Source organism: Hylaeus anthracinus, unplaced genomic scaffold (assembly GCF_026225885.1).
Source record: "Hylaeus anthracinus isolate JK02 unplaced genomic scaffold, UHH_iyHylAnth1.0_haploid 5, whole genome shotgun sequence".
Classification (NCBI taxonomy): domain Eukaryota; kingdom Metazoa; phylum Arthropoda; class Insecta; order Hymenoptera; family Colletidae; genus Hylaeus; species Hylaeus anthracinus.
Genome location: NW_026535322.1, coordinates 8,016,536 through 8,033,207, shown reverse-complemented (window position 1 = coordinate 8,033,207; position 16,672 = coordinate 8,016,536). Strand labels below are relative to the sequence as shown.

Sequence of the window (16,672 nt, the reverse complement as noted above, 5' to 3'; positions counted from 1 at the left end):
GTACGACGAGTCCGGCCCTGGCATCGTTCACCGCAAGTGCTTCTAAGGTGTCGTACCGAGCTGGAGGGATTCACGATTTTCACCTGCTTTCTTTTCTTTTTCTTTTTTCTATCGATGCTCGCCATTACCGAGCCGCGATCTACGTCAGACATGGGCATAACTCGAGGTTCAGAGGGAACGAAAGAGAGAAGAAGGTGGCCACGGGGGAACGAGGTTTTGGGAAACGAAAATTACTGAAGTGCCTTTATTCTACACATTTATCAGACTGTAATTTACTTTGTAGTTTATACAACACGACTGTTTGTTATTAACGTTAATTAATTTATTGATAATCTACTCGGTCATTGCGAACGAGCCCTATCTCGGTCCTGTCAAACATGTATACGCAGACTTACATGCATCTATGCACACACATACACGCAAAGGCTTTCTCTTGAGAATCGTACGCGCACGTAATTTGGCATTTGCGATACGCACACGGGGTGGTAATCGACGAGAATGAAGTATACGATGAATAAGAAATGATAAAATAAACCATTAACCAGGCGCATCGACGTCGGCTCATATTGCTGCCTGGCGTATTTTGTTCTTCTTATTATATCATATAATTAATGATAATAAAAACTGTATTATATAATAAGTGGATGTCGGATTGTGTCAACCTTATCATCGCCCGGGTTCTTTGGCAGACGTTCAACCCGATGACATAATAGACGCGAACAAATTGCGAATTCATACTCGAAGAAGCTCGGGAGAAATATTGTGATTTCAATTCTCATGACATTTAACTTTGGATACCGTGTACTCTGGCGTACGGCCAACCTGGCTACAACTATACCTAACTATATTTTTATTCGCTTCGAATCAGGGACGTCTTAACAGCGATGTGGCCCTTATCTATACGGCTCGCATGAATACAAATATAAATGGCTGATATAAACATATATTTTCATTTCGCGCAAGTATTAACATTTGCAAAATTTCTTTATAATATACTTGAAATTCATAGTTTCGAGGATGTCATGCTATAGACACGCGAGTGAAAGCTAATTCAAACGCGAGTGAAAGCTAATTCAAACGCGTGTCTATACAGTCCTGGAGACAACGACAGATTTTAGTGGTCAATGCCGCACAAAGTTCACATTCATTTTTGTAACTACGTTTACGCCACAGATGAGTGCAATGCATTAAGACGGCTCTGCTTCGAATAGTGGAAAATGTTGGAGGAACAAGAATTATTAATTTTTATCGCGCCAAGCTTGAATCGAAAAAGGAAAAAATCTCGTCGATGGAATTCTAGAGATTTGATTCGACGATTAGGATATACAGAATATTTGCAAATTGAGTTCGCTGAGCGCGGAGGTTTGTCTACGTCAAAGACCCCTGATACTTCTCACTCCGATCTAGGAATAGCACACAGTCCGCGGCTGTTTGTTCCTATAGTTTCGTGCGGACTCGTATTAGACAATTAGACAAAGAACACGCGAATAGAAACGCGTAACGTTTAGCACCCGGCTTTTCAAGATTTACTTGCCGCTCCCGGGAATTCAATTCTTCATCTCGGTGCATTGCAGCACGTTCACCATGATCCTCTATTTCCCTCAAAGTCTTCTATCTACATACGTTTTCGCTGTGTAAATACACGCGTCGAGTTCTCAACATCGATCCTCTACTGCATAATGTATTTGAGATTCAAGAAAAGGAATATTCGTAAATTTTGTCGAAGAAATTTTACAGAATTCCGGTCATGATATTTTCTTACAAAGACATCTACACTACAAACTATAACGGAGCACCACCCGTACTTTTAAATGTTCTGGACCTTTTGGTCGGTATGAAATAAAATCAACTGTATAGGATAAAAAAAGAAAAACAGAAAGCAACTTCTTTATCGTATCCTTTCAGCTCATATAATTGATTTCTATTTAATTCTCACTCAAAACTCTCGAACATGTAAACGTGCGAATGGTGCTCTGCTCCGCGATGTAGCTCTGCTGATTTAGTCGCACCCTGTTCACCTCAAACACCGATCGATTCGTGAATATACGAATAACGAAGAAATAGTTTCTTGTACGAAGAATAAAATAGAATTTATGCAACAGAGGGTTCGGTAACGGTTTTAGAAGAAAGACGATGTCTCGTCATGATTCTTAGAAATTCTTTACGATCCCAGGGGTACCCGCAGGACAGATTTATCTCATATTCGACGTTGTCTCGGCGGTTGGTCCAAAAACGGTCAATTTTAGCCCCTTTCCTCGAAGGAAGAGCAACCGTAACCCAACACGAGCGGCAAAACTGTGGTACAGATAAAGAAATAGCAAAAATAGAGTCGGGGAGCGCATGCCGGGGGTCCACTGGGAGCATCTAGCCTTACAAGGCCCCCGGGTGACTTGCGTTTATTCTAACGCTTCGACGACTAAAATTAGAACCCGCACTCTTTGGGAAGCGTATGCACGCGTACGTGCACCTGCATGGGGTGGACGTGCGCCAGTTTAGGCGAGCTCTATTAAGCGCTATCTTTCTTCGTTCGGGACGGATGGGAGGTGAAAATGCTACAAGAGCGGAGGAAACTGATTTTACATGCGCGAAAGGTATGTGCTATAGCATCCTATCAAAGGTGGACGAAATTTTGTTGGAAGAGTTTCTGAAGAAAAGTTCTATAGGGCTGGAAGGCGCAGAGATATACATATATCGAAATGACTACATCTGTTAAGGCGTCTGACCACCCTGAGCGCTCGCCAGATGGGTACTATTCTTAACAAAAAATTTAATTAAAAAATTAATCAAGTAATCGCAAAAATTCATTGCTATTCTTCAGATAATGTGTCTAAAAGTAGCGTGTACAAATTTCAGAGCAATCGAACCGCACGTTTACTTTCTTTTGGGATTATCTCGAAACTACATTTTTCGAAATGGTACAACGTAAATCTCGTAAACTATCGGTCCGATTGCTCTGAAATTTGTACACACCACTTTTAGATACATTATCTGAAGAGTAGCAATGAATTTTTGCGATTACTTGATTAGTTCTTTTTTATTGACAATTTTTCTTGTGAAATTTCGATGAAAAATAAAAAAAAAATTTCTTCGGCTCACCATAATTTTCTTAATGGTAAAAAGAAAAAATCCAATTGCTACTTTCTTGCGGCGAACTCCAGAAACAAACAAATATTTTTTTTTTCTTTTTCACATGCAACTTAAGGAATATAATGACGGTACAGCCCACGCGCGTTTCGTGCCGAAGGCCTTCACAAAAAATTCTTTTTGTTATCTCAAATAATTTTTCACGTGTTCATTAAACCGTTTTTTATTATGTATCAAAACATAAAAGTATTTTTTTCTATACTTTCACATTTATGAATTTTTTAAGAATAGTACCCATCTGGCGAGCGCTCAGGGTGGCCAGACGCCTTAACAGATGTATCTATATCTAATCATAAATAATCATACTCTAATCGGCAGATAAAATTTTCATTAAAAATTGAAGTGCTTTTCCAATTTTATCGTGTCGATATGATAAATTACGAATTACGTGGAAGATTGGGTCCACGGATGTGTTTTATGCAAACATAAAATAATATACAATAGCTCAAAAACATGTTAGAACTTCTAAAAATTGTTAAAAATCATAGAGAATCTTGATAATGATACTATGACGATGATAATGATGTTTTAAAATAACATTAATCACGATCATCGTATAAACAATTTTCAAAATTTCACGTAACGTATGTTTAAAAAAAAAAAAAAAACTACAAAATACTAATTACAGTTAACATTAGAATTATATTTTACTTGCAATTTCATTTCCATCAAATATACGTAACACGATCGGTGATTCAATTGTTCGGAATTTTTATGACAAACTTTTTTTTTTTTAGATATTTAAAATCAAAATACAAAAATTATATCTGCCCGCGAATGGTCGAGATATTAATGCAAGAGATGTATGAATAAATTACTTTACAATTTTATAATTTTGTATTTTGAATTTCCCCAAGTCGAAAAGTATTGTTTGATAATGATAATATAGGCGGAAGGTCTCAATTTGTTGGTAATTGTTGACAATGATTACAATATTTATTATACAAATAATTAATATCTATTTTGTTGGAAAACAAGTTTTTACAGTAATCGTTATTAATTAGCAGATGAATAACGTCGTCACGTTGCAAGAAACGTTATGTGACAATGGGCGGTTTCAGATAACGTATCACGCAAATACTATAATTGATCAATATTGTAACTATTGCTCAAAGTTACAAATCAAACGAAACCTTTCTTTTCGAGCGCAGAACTTTCTATTTTCTATTTTCTTTCGTCTTCGCGCGGGGTTGAAATGACCAAATAACATTGAAACAAGTAGGAACATTTGTTTCAGTTTCGAAGTTCTAAATGCGCATGAAAATTGTTATCTGATTGTAGTACGCGTATCGCTAAACTTTTCTCTGAACATTATACTGTAAAGGATATATATGACCCAGATCTGTACGAGCTATATTCAATCGTTTTACACGTCCCTACGTGCATACGCATGTCACAACGGAACATATGTCAGCGAGTTTCTTTATCAACAAAGAATAAAAGACAGTTATACTCGTGTAACCTCGTTCTCGCGATGCAAAACGTGTTTCGTTGCGCCGTGTTTGGACTTAATCGAGTCTGATTCAAATAGTATTTCTACAAAAAGTAGCATTCGTGTGTTGATAGTGTTACGGCGATTGTTGAAAAAAGAAATGTACACGCTGTTAAAGGAAAAATAATAGCGATTAATCGTGACAAGAATGGGACTCGTCATTCTTACTAAGATGCGGTCCTGTGCGTTGTGTGGTCTGTATGTGTGACAAAAAACAAAAAGAAAATGTCAGTAGAAATTGACGTGCAAGTAAAAACAACGGTAGAATGTTAGTGTATTACGAATGTTAATTTTTTTTTTATAAAATAAGAATTGCACGATTGGATTGAAGTGTGAATCGAAAATGCCGAGGTTAAATTCCGAAACAAGATGTCAATAGTAGAGAAGATTTTGAAGGACACGAGGTATGCTTTATCATTTGATCGAGATAATAGTAATAAGAAACAAATAATTATCTGTTTATTATCTCTCGAGAAAAATATTGAAATTTCTAGCGTATTTTGAAATGTGTCATCTATGATTAACATACGACATTTTTTTCCATATTTAATTTTTTACCTAAAGCTAAATGCTTCGAATAATTAATTATTGTAAAGTATTTTAAGAAATTCAAAAAAATTTAAAGATTATGTCCCAGTGAAAAATTATTTTTCAATTAAAAAATGAAAGATGTTTGATGTTATTGTCTTGATAAAATTCAATGATTACTTTAATATCATGTGCAATATTTAAACTATGCAAACACTAGGGCCAATGCTATAAAAAAGAATTTTTATGTTTATCATGTAATGTAAAGTTCAGCCATATAATACAAATATTTCTTTTACAGATTCATATCATATTGGCACAAAATGTAATGTTACATTTATTATTATTATTAAATTATTTTTACAATGGGAAACGTTATACCAATGAGCTGGTTGAACCAGATGTTGTTGATTTTAAGTATAGTAAGTGCTTCGTTGTCTTTAGTTATACAAGAATGGGCAGGTCTCATACCATTACCGATTTATGTTTCGATTCTATGGGCTGTTTTTGTTGTAATAATATCAGTGTGGCTCAGTTGTTATTTACTTCAACTTGCACTAAAAGCAAATGGTCCACTCAACATAAAACTTCTCAATGACTGGTTATATACAAAATTAGCGAGTAATATGAAGTTATACAATTCAGGGGGAAAAGAAATTTGCAATAGCAAGTGCAAAGATAAAGTAAAAGAAAATGAACATATAGATTCCATGCAAAAATCTAGCGAAAAGAATAAAGACAATGTTGCAACAATGAAAAAATCATCTAAGAAAATATTTACATTCAATGCAACATCCATTTCTTCGAAACGAAAAAAAATACCAGGAGTAAGTGACATGGTGAAAGAAATAAATTTAAAATGCATTGATATCTGGTATAAATCTATCAGCAGTGATAAATCATTTCCTGATGATGCACAAAAAATGCTAAAAAAATTATTGACCAAATTATTTTATAAAATCAACTTAATGGACAAAACAAAGCTAACTCATAAGCTAGCTAATGTGTTCTTGTTACATTTAAAAGAATATCACAGGTACAGGATGGTATTTTAAATAAATTGTGTTACCAATGTTATTGCTCAGTTTATGACAGCCTATATCTGTATCATAGATTGTCCTAAAATTGATGTGATAGCAGAAAATTTCTACTGAATGATAATTGTATTTTATTATAGGGCATCACGTCGGGTAGAAAAAGGAACAGCAACAAGTATAGAAGAAGCATTCAAGTATTTACATCCTGGTTCTCGTAACACATCAGTATTGGAGCACATGCTTGATCAAAAAATTAGTATCTTAGCACAAGAATTTTTACAATGGGAATTAACAAGTTCATTGCCATGTAAACTATTAATGTCTATTTTAGCAAAAAGATTATTATTAATTATAGAAACGATAAGTTCTCCAAACTATTTTTTCCAAAGTATATCAGATTTGTTACAACCTACATCAACAGAAGTCGCAGAAGTTCAAATTAAAAAGAATGAGGATGTATCATGCACAAAAGTACATATTTCTACAAAATTTAGTAATAAACAAAAATATTAATCAATCAATGATTATAAAATAATGAAAACGATTTTTTCAGAAATTTATATCTGACGCTTTAAGCGATGGTATAACGTCTTCAACGGCAGCTATAATTCCACGGCTCCTACCAAAACCTAAATCCAATGTATCTGCAAAAACTGTAGATGAAGATAAAAATAACTTATTAACCATAAATGACAAAAGACCTACTTTACGCTTAGATAATTTAGCTACAGAACATAGAGGTCTTTGGGGTCAGAGCATGTCAGAAGTAGATGCTGAAATAGATGATAAGATATCTCCAGTATATGAAGAACCCACTGATTTTGCAACAACAATTGCTAGACTTAGAAATGTATTACAACAAAAGTCAACTGTGAATACACCTTTGTAAGTAATAATATTTCCAATGTTTAACAATGTAATATTCTCTTACATTGGATATTTTCAGACACGTAGAAGAAAAATCTTATGTGGTATACGAAGGTAGTCAATTTACAAATTTATTGATTCCGTGGACAGAGTTCCATACAGCCCCCGATGGTTCGCAGCAGTTACTTTATTGTATTCAATTTGACGATGTGGAACAACGTGGAGTTGATTTATTTGAAACAACAACCGCTACTGTCAGGAGACAATACCGAGATTTTGCTCAGTTACATGCTTGTCTGCAAGAGGTACAATAAAAATTAAGTGTTTATTTTATTTCCTAATACAGTAAGTCCTTGAATTACACAGATTCGTAGGTATATAATTGTCTCACTTATATCCTTGGTCATATACGCGTACGTATTTACATATGAAAAAGGATACATAGGAATCTGTTGAATTTCAATTAACTTTTGTAATAGAAATTATGTATCAAATGAATTGTGATGAAAAAGAAAGATCAGTCATAGCAGAAATTCCTATTTAGTGGTACTGATTTCTAATTGGTCCTTGTGAATAACAATTATTTGATACCCCTAATAATGATTTCATATTATGCTTAACCACAGACTGATCTTTCTTTCCCTGTAATACACTGTATTTATACAATTCGAGTTACACAGAAAGTTTCGCAACAAAGTGAACGCGAAAACTGTCTGTATATTATTTTATTTGCTAGTTGCGATATTTAATTTATAGATTCCAGAATTAGCGCCTATTATGACAGATTTAGTATTACCAGAAGGTGGACGTATTGAGTTAGAGAATTATTTAAAAACTCTAACTACACGCTTAGCTAACGAATGTCCACCACAATTGCGACATTTTCTGCGCCCAAGTAGTAGTGCTGGTAAAAAAGCAGATGTGGTTGCGCCTCGATTCGATAGATTTTTGGCCAAAACTGTAAGTGGTGTTTTCAACACTTTGAAAACAGTTGTGCCAGGGTTTGAAGCTGAACAAGAAGAGGAAAATGTTCAATTACCTACATTAATGCCTTTATCCGATATACCATGGAGGTTTGTCGAGGATATTAAATCGGTAATTTGATAAAGATCATGACAAAGCTGCTGATGATAAATTTAAAAAATGAGATGTATTATTGTATTATTGTAGAAGAGTATAGCAGGTGAACTCCAACAACTTGTAGATGAAAGAATTGAGTATTCTACAGTAGATACAGCTTACGAAGCTGTTGATTCAATGGATGGTAATAACGATACTGCATTGTTAACTCATTGGTCGGAAATCACAAAGGCTCCTTATGAAGGTAAATTCAATATAACAACAAATGTTATAATGTGTCTTAAAGTATGTAAGTATTTACAATTATTTAATTTTTCTTTTAACAGAAGAAGTAGATGAATTGGACTCACACTTAATGTTAACATGTGCTGCTATAGATCTCATCTGTGAATTATTAGCAGGCATTGGAAGTAATAATGCTTTACAACAAGAATCAGTCGTTAGGTGGACAAAGTTACTTTTTGGAAATGTCACTGAACCTTTATTACAAGTAATAATTCAGTATATTTTGTCCATTATTTTTTGCTACTATAGTAATTATTATTCATATTTTTATATTGAATTATTAATTTAAACCATTTTCCAGACTGCTATTCTTCAGATTTTTGATTGCTTGGGTAATATATCACTACTTAAAAATGTACAAAAATTTTCTGACGAGCCTCTAATACACACAAAGGAAAGACTGTTGCAACAACTACTAGCTAAAATTCCAAATAACGTAAAATTAATATTTGGTGAAGATGATATGTCAAACATTCTAAAATATCTACTTGGTTGTTATGAAATAAAGAAAATTAATGTAGATTTAAATCTACAGATATTAGATGTTCTAGCATCACAACTATTAATTTCATGTAGATCATAGTAATGTAATTCTACGGTCATTTAATTTAACTTAAAACTTGGTTAAGAAAGAACAGTACAATATATACCTATAAAGATGTATATTATTTAAATTATTTACTACCATTGGAAGTCATGAATTACTAAAATATATTTTAGTCAGGAAGGAATTGATGTGCCATATGTAGTAAATTTGTTGATAATTAACGACTAAGAACTATAAAATTTTCAAAACCAGACTGTGTACCTGATTATATATTTAAAATAAGAATGCCAAGTATTTTTTCCATTAACACGACTCTTATGAGTTATGACATGTATTGTGCATATTAGGTACTACATGTATTTAAACTGTACATTCGAATTTAATGTTTAAGTTTTGTACAAATGTTTATGAAAAACTATTATATTTCACATCAATAAAAGTCTATCAATACATACGAAATTTAAATGTAAGCAGAATTATAATAGATTAATACATATTTATTCTTACGATTAAACAAATTCAATTTGTAATTTAATTAATTCTCCTTTACTTGTTCATTTGTGGCCTTCTGTTTCTCTAATTGTGCTCTGAAAGAAATTGCATTTTGTGAAATATTTAATTATTTAAACGTAATATTGATAACTATTTACAATAATGCCAATAATAATTTTAACAGCATTTAAACATGTTTGATTTGTTTGATCACTGAATGTTCTAGATAAAAAATATTTATCATTCCCACCGGCCCCTGTCTAGCTAGGGTACCTCGGGGTTGCTAAGCCCGTACTGTAGCTCCATACTCGCATGCTACAGCCCCTGAGGGCACTTTATCATTCCCTTGTACCCTTCAAGATGCATATAATTGTTAGAAACTTTGATTTGTACCAAATATCTCTGATTCTAAAACATTCAGTGATCGTTTTTTAGTTCTATTTCAGTTATTACTTTTTAAGCATAAACAATTACTGTAATATAATTAAAAGAATCATTAAATTAGATCTATGTTTCCATAGTTAAGTTTGACAGAAGCAGTTTTCTACTTATTTGGATTAGCATTTAATTAGCATTCTTCCCGTTACAAAACATACCTTAATTGTTGGTTAAAATCGTCCTCTACGTCGTCATCATCCCAATTGTCCTCCCAAACGCTGATATCTTCGTTGTCCTCATCTACCGCGGTCCAATCTACCAAGTGATTCAGCAAAGTTGAGGTTAGGTTGCAATATACACACATCTATTATTTTATAAGACTGGCTGTGTGGATTTTTGTACCTTCTGCAGGAAACTCTTCGAACTCGTCGTCTTCCTCCAGCAATCCCAGATCAACTTTCGTTTTGTCATTTTTACTGTCTGACATTTTCAGATCTGATATTAACCCACGCATTAATAACCAATTGCTGTTATCAAATGTGATTGAATGTATTTGAATTTTCTAGATTTTAGAAACTCAGCAACACTTGTTAGCAATATGAAACGAATATGTAAAGCCACGTGAAGCTAACGGTTTTCAGATTTCGATTTGCGTCTTGGAAGGAGGAAGGTGTACCAACGTGAAGAAGCCACAATCCATGAATAATATCGACAGTAAAACGCGGTTAATTCAAAAACGAGATTCAAACACGAAAGTGGTAATTCTATCGTAAATTTTCCGCTGTCTCCATTTCATGTTAAAAATTATAATGAAATTAAATATGGTGTAGTCAACATGAAACTAAAGAAGAATTTAGGTTATCAATCTGTTATATTTTACTTTCTTTACAAAATGAAGCCACGGTTGAGGTTACTATTGATGTATGTTACAATTTTGATTTTAAATTTATTTGAGACAGATGAATGTTTTTTTCTATTATTTTTTATCGTCATTTGAAATATAATTGTATGTTACAACAAATTACATAGAAAGAATTGGTGCTTTATATAAAGTAAGTGATTAAATGTGGGGATTGGTTTACTACTAATAGTAGGCGTGATAGACGTATAACTTCTGAACGGTGTTTGATTTATTTAATACTATAAGAACACTAGTTTTACAGGTTCCTTGAAATTGCTAACTCCTTACTATACCTACAATTAAATATGGCTACAGCTGAGGACTATACCTGAGGGCCCAATGGAATTGAAATTGAAATTGAAATTGAAATTTAGTTATCTCAGCAATACAAGCAATTATCTCTACCATACTTCTGAGATGAATTGTGTTCAGTCTATTTCATAAAAAGAATTTATTATCACATCACTATATACTATGCAGTAATGATAACCACCTGTAGATGTTAATCTCGAGAACAAAGGAACATTATCTTTTTGCAAATAAGACGTCTCAATGATTATGTGTCTTTTGTTCGACTTGGATACGTTCAGTTACGAGTATATCGATTTTTGTTCTACAAATATTTTTATATCAAGCGACACACATGTTTTTAAGAACGTCTTTTATCGTAATTGGTCCACTCGTGTCATGATATCGACGAATTGCGCAATTTATTAGATAAAATTTGGACAGCAGCCAATTATTCTGCGATCGGTGGAGAAATAGTCTCATAGTTAAGATAGTTCCATCATGTTAACGATACTGCTAGGTATGATAACTTTATTATGATTCGAATAACTTGTCAGAAACTTTGTGAAATCTTAATACAGGCATACCATTGATATTATCAGTAAACGATAATCGTGTTTCTGAAATATCAAGTATAATTGACGTGAAACATACCGCCGAAAACAAAGATTTTGATAAATTAGACACGAGCCTCTTCGATACGTATCCTGTATTGGTGCCGCCAAACTTGGTAAACAAATCAATCAATTAGGCGCGTTTTCCGAATCATGGTATAGGTTACATTATATTCATGTAAATGTAATGATTCCGTTTATAAGTTATCTTTACAATAATCGCTCGCATAGATATTACAAATTTGTTTGAAAGACACCGCATTGCTTGATAAATTGCATGCCAACGTTAACGATTGCAACGATTATGCTTGTATGTTCTCGAAAATAATCGAGGATGACTCGATGAAATCCATTGCGTCCGCAATAAAAAATGATACAATGGATAACGTCATCCAAGCATTCAAGCAAAGTATACAAGATTGTGTGGTATGGTGGAAGTTATTCAAACATTTCGATGCGAAAGCAAATTCTCGCCAGGAACTGGGGAGGTGTCTGTTTCAAACATTTACATCCGTAAGCGATATTTCAACGTAAAAAGAGAACAATAATTGTCCAACAAATTTTATGGAACAAAAAAAAAAGGAATTTTACTCGTAAGAACTCTTTTATGTTTTCAGAAGTGTAGAGAACCTGTTTTAAATAAAATAAGATTACTTTTAATTACCAAAGAAGAAAGATAAAAATATATTATTATATTTAGGGAAGGAGTATTTGAAATGATAGTAAGACAAAGTGTTTCGTAACAAAATAAAATTTCAATATATTTTCTATATATAACAAATAATGTTATGTTCACATTTGCATCATATTGCATGATTTTTTTAATTTGATATCATCTATGTCTGTTGCATACCCTACACATCATACATTCAATTTAATTACAACATTTCCATGCAACATGTTCTAATATGTACAAATTTCAGTTCCCTCTTTGTAAACGAGAAAAAATAATAAAAATTGAATACTGTATTTTGTATCTATCATTAACAAGGATATGTTTGCAAGTGTATGTCTCATGTATAGTCTTAATTATTATGAGGAAAGAAAAGTATTTACTCTAATGGCTTTGAATTTATTCACCCAAATAGCAGGTGAATTCAAAATAAATAATAAAGAAATGTTTTTAAAATATATTAAAATTCTTGTTTTTTTTTTTTTAAATAAATATATCACCAAAACAACTTATTAAACAATAATTTCATGGCTATTCCATAACTACATATCGTTATTGTACTTTTTTCAAAGGAACAAGTTGGTATTTAACTAAATTTTCTTAAAGACTGCAGTCTCAACTAAAGTTTTTTAACTTCTAAGACTTCTCTTCATCTTTAGGTTGTTCTCTTGTAATACTCCCATTTCTTGCCCATATTTTAAACTCCATACCTCTTTTAAAATGTCGTACAATACTAGATATACCTATTATTATGTACAGCATTGCTATTGCAATGAAATACCCACCATAGACAAAATACTAGAAAAAAGATATAAGATTCAGAATATAAATAACACACGAAGCCTACAATATGGAATCAAAATACATTATCTAAATTCTTCTATATAATTATCTCTTAAGATAATTACAAAAGAAATGTATGTATATAAATAATATACAGATTAACATCATGGAAAATGACAATTGTGGAAGTCAGTTAATTAGTTACAAACAATATTAAATTTTTCTATGTACAAAACTCTGTTTCTGGATTACAAATTTTGAAGATATCTGAACTGAAATTCAGATTTAATCTTACCTGAGATCTCAGATCTAATCCTAAGTTTCCATTCACTACTATAGCTGTTAATACAGTTTGTAGTAACAATGCAAAAAAGGTATTTATACCAAATATTAAACCATAACTGTCCTCTGATATATGTTTTGCAATTTCAAAGCTGAAATTAAATATACAATATAAAGGAATGTAAATAAATTAATTTTTCAATATACAATTACATTCAAAATTATATATACCTTGCAACAGTAACCATTGTGTGATGAATGATTCCAAACACTATATAAGAAGCATATAACAACCAAATAGTGTAACTGTACGAAGAGATCACTAGGAAAATACCTTCCACAAATGACATGAGTGATACTACTACATCTCCAATTAGAGACCAATTAAATGGAATTTTTCCAATGCAAAATACGGTTACCGTACCTAATGATAAAAATCAGAATTATGTTTGTATTCATCAAACATAATTACACAACAGAAACATTATATTAATAATGAGATGATTGAAAATGATATACAAATCTAGAATACTTTTGGAAATAAATTATGATACTTGAGAAAACACTGTACTTTTATCATGAAGAAATCTTGAACATGCTATGGTATTTCCACTTAAAAAGTTTTAGATAAGAGAATATCCCACCAATTAACCACTGTTATCATTTAAAGCTGCATGATAATAATATGTTTGTTATCTATTGTTATCATCATATAAATGAAGCATTAACTACTTAAATAAGTTAATATTCAAGGTCATAAATATATTTATTGCTTGACAACATGAACTAAAAAACCAAATTATATGTAAAATGTATATAAGTTATAGATGCTCACCTATAATTGTATAAAGAGCATCTACAGCTCCGTTATAGATGCTATCAGTAGAGGATACTGCAGTTTGCCAAAGTAATTGGATATAACTAGTAATTTGTAAATACCCGCAAGTTGAAAGAGACCACCACATCGACCATTTTACAACATGACCATTTGAGTATGCTTGCAAACAATCTTTCAATAATAAAATATAAGCTTGTCTTACTTTCTGCACAATTGAAATATTTGTTTTAGGAGAAGCATACTCAACATGTTGTTCAGATATACACAATATATGATTTGAATTATGTTGTTGCAATCCTACTGTTCCATTATTCGTTAACAAAATACGATTTTTGTTTTTTGTATGAAAATAAATAGATTGGCCAACAGAGGGTAAAAAGAATGCCCATACCATTGCGAATGTAATAGCTGTAAAATAGAGTTTATTTTATACAAACTACAAATCTAACAAAGTTATTTGTCTACTTTACAAATTGAAAAATATTTAATATATAGTAATTTATATAAACCAAAGAACACATATATTATTTACTATCCCATAGTAACGCAAATATTCTTATTTTTTCTATATAAAGACTTAAATATATCTAAAAATAAATACCTGACAGAGTAATATAATTTAGTTGATGGTAATCTAACAGATTAAAGGAAGTTGTTACTTGAGCAACAATACCAGCCATACAACGTCCCACAAGAGATGCTGCTTTTGTATGGCTAGTTACTTCTTGATAATGTTTTTTATCAACTTTAGCATAAATGTAGGTGAAGTATGCTACTTCCGTGGAGAAAAACAAGCCATAAAAAAATTCTACAATTTGCATAGACAAAACATCTTGTCCTAATATTATGAGAAGGAAAGTGATAGCTCCGGAGAGGCCACACAAAATAATGATAGGCTTGTATCGTACAAAGTCTGTTATTAAAAATACAACAAATAAAGTTGCGAAATAAGAATATGTAGAAACAGGAAAAATTTCTTGGTTTACCTGAAAAATTATTAAGAAAAAAAAAAATATTTGAATCCAATAATATAAATCAAAGTAATTTTTATACACACACAGATGCAAAACTTGTTGGACCATTATCCCAATGCTAATTAATGATCAATCATGCAGGATGGACAAAAAGAGGAAAAAGAAATTCCTTATGCAAATGAAATTTTAATAATTAATCTACTACATGATAGATCCAATTCTTATTTAATTATTGAAATATAATATACAATTATCTTCAAAACAGCAAATTGCACTCTGACTGATTTGTCATGCCTGTTTTTAATGGATTAATTGAACTGAAAACTATGTAATAAAACATACTTACTTGGATGTCTGTGAAATTTTTCCACGGGCCTGTTAAATAATCAGTCACGTAAGATTCCGAAGGTCTGAACTCTTTAAAACAACCAAATACACACAAAATACATGAAATTGTTATCCACTTCATGTTAATAGTTTCTTAGATGTATCTCTTCTTCTCTTTTTTGTTTTCGGATTTTGTACCATCACCATTCTTTAAATATTCATTTTAGGTACTTTTTTAGAATCATTTATTATACTATTGTATGAAGACGTAAACATTGTATGTAAACATAGAGAAAGAGAAATTAAGTTGTAACTGTCACTTCGTTTACTTCGAGTTCAATCAAACGTTAAATAATGAAATTTTGTAAAATACACGTGTAATCTACAAACGTCCGTATAAAATATTTTGAACTCACTGTCATTACAGAACACCTAGTCAAACTTTATCATTTAAATTGAAAGAATTTTCGTCAACTATGAACAGAACCTCGTGATCCATATCCTCTCTGCATCGAAGGAGCCATGTAAATGAAAAGCACTGCACACAAAGTTCAAATTCGAGCACAATAGGACAGTGAGGGCGCAACAATCTCACCATACAATGAAAAAATGTGGAGAGGGGAACTTAAAGTGACGTAAATGTAAAATTATAATTGCAATAAACGCCATCTATTATATGTATGTATACAACACGTCTGCATGTGATTTACAGCATCATTCAAGTTGCGATGAACGAAGTTGGATATAGTTTTGCGAGCACTGTAATTTACCAGTGCTGAAATTTTATATATAAAATGCAAAGAAACGTATTTTCATTAGATTTTTTTTAAATGATTTCAAATACATTTTCTTTCAACATTTCATCCTTCTTTTCGGGTCTTCACTGGAAGATCTTGAAGAGGTTATGGGGCTAACATTTATATTACCAAAAGAAATATTTATCACTCTCTATATAACAATACAGTCAAGAGTTTGAAAAAATACATTTCTGATATACTGATATAATACTATTGCAATATAAGTTCATAGTAATGTATGTATAAATAATGTTAATTTTGTTGTATTTTCTTTTGTTAAGTAATAAAGTAATATTGTCATAAAAATAAAGTATGTGTTGTTAATTTGTTCACAATTATAACCAG

At 31.8% G+C, this 16,672-nt stretch overlaps 4 protein-coding genes and 1 long non-coding RNA gene across 5 annotated transcripts in view; 3 read left to right on the top strand and 2 right to left on the bottom strand.

The window, feature by feature from the left end:
* LOC128895418 (actin, muscle-like) overlaps window positions 1-230 on the top strand; it is a 2,746-nt gene extending 2,516 nt beyond the window's left edge. The window contains 1 exon segment of the mRNA XM_054157975.1: window positions 1-230. This exon segment is cut by the window's left edge and continues 5 nt beyond it. Within this exon segment, the coding sequence (XP_054013950.1) occupies window positions 1-46 (46 nt within the window). The 3' untranslated portion in view covers window positions 47-230.
* Window positions 231-4,093: 3,863 nt separating this feature from the next.
* Window positions 4,094-9,176, top strand: LOC128895408 (uncharacterized). The gene is made up of 9 exons (XM_054157957.1): window positions 4,094-5,040; window positions 5,466-6,200; window positions 6,342-6,672; window positions 6,755-7,086; window positions 7,148-7,373; window positions 7,825-8,163; window positions 8,239-8,392; window positions 8,475-8,638; window positions 8,735-9,176. Exons 2-9 carry the CDS (start codon window positions 5,530-5,532, stop codon window positions 9,014-9,016), a joined length of 2,499 nt encoding a protein of 832 aa, XP_054013932.1. The 5' UTR covers window positions 4,094-5,040; window positions 5,466-5,529; the 3' UTR covers window positions 9,017-9,176.
* Window positions 9,177-9,384: 208 nt separating this feature from the next.
* LOC128895421 (26S proteasome complex subunit SEM1) lies at window positions 9,385-10,511 on the bottom strand. The gene is made up of 3 exons (XM_054157982.1): window positions 10,253-10,511; window positions 10,069-10,165; window positions 9,385-9,567 (listed from the first exon to the last, which is right to left on the bottom strand). Exons 1-3 carry the CDS (start codon window positions 10,362-10,364, stop codon window positions 9,516-9,518), a joined length of 261 nt encoding a protein of 86 aa, XP_054013957.1. The 5' UTR covers window positions 10,365-10,511; the 3' UTR covers window positions 9,385-9,515.
* A 156-nt stretch (window positions 10,512-10,667) lies between these two features.
* Window positions 10,668-12,806, top strand: LOC128895425 (uncharacterized). Its single transcript, XR_008461790.1, has 2 exons — window positions 10,668-12,166; window positions 12,271-12,806. It is a non-coding gene; the product is annotated as an uncharacterized LOC128895425 (long non-coding RNA).
* On the bottom strand, window positions 12,387-16,544 carry LOC128895415 (thiamine transporter 1-like). Its single transcript, XM_054157971.1, has 7 exons — window positions 15,947-16,544; window positions 15,550-15,738; window positions 14,831-15,215; window positions 14,227-14,637; window positions 13,623-13,815; window positions 13,405-13,543; window positions 12,387-13,124 (listed from the first exon to the last, which is right to left on the bottom strand). Exons 2-7 carry the CDS (start codon window positions 15,670-15,672, stop codon window positions 12,963-12,965), a joined length of 1,413 nt encoding a protein of 470 aa, XP_054013946.1. The 5' UTR covers window positions 15,673-15,738; window positions 15,947-16,544; the 3' UTR covers window positions 12,387-12,962.
* Window positions 16,545-16,672: the final 128 nt, after the last annotated feature.

Excerpts from the sequence above, each read along its gene's own strand:
- LOC128895408 (XM_054157957.1), top strand. The coding sequence starts at position 5,530 with ATGGGAAACGTTATACCAATGAGCTGGTTGAACCAGATGTTGTTGATT. Across the intron at positions 6,201-6,341 it reads CATTTAAAAGAATATCACAG|GGCATCACGTCGGGTAGAAA; the intron begins GTACAGGATGGT and ends ATTTTATTATAG. Across the intron at positions 8,164-8,238 it reads TTGTCGAGGATATTAAATCG|AAGAGTATAGCAGGTGAACT; the intron begins GTAATTTGATAA and ends GTATTATTGTAG.
- LOC128895421 (XM_054157982.1), bottom strand. The coding sequence starts at position 10,364 with ATGCGTGGGTTAATATCAGATCTGAAAATGTCAGACAGTAAAAATGAC. Across the intron at positions 10,166-10,252 it reads CGAAGAGTTTCCTGCAGAAG|ATTGGACCGCGGTAGATGAG; the intron begins GTACAAAAATCC and ends ATCACTTGGTAG. Across the intron at positions 9,568-10,068 it reads GATTTTAACCAACAATTAAG|AGCACAATTAGAGAAACAGA; the intron begins GTATGTTTTGTA and ends AATTTCTTTCAG.
- LOC128895415 (XM_054157971.1), bottom strand. The coding sequence starts at position 15,672 with ATGAAGTGGATAACAATTTCATGTATTTTGTGTGTATTTGGTTGTTTT. Across the intron at positions 15,216-15,549 it reads AAAATTTCACAGACATCCAA|GTAAACCAAGAAATTTTTCC; the intron begins GTAAGTATGTTT and ends ATAATTTTTCAG. Across the intron at positions 13,544-13,622 it reads ACAATGGTTACTGTTGCAAG|CTTTGAAATTGCAAAACATA; the intron begins GTATATATAATT and ends ATTTAATTTCAG.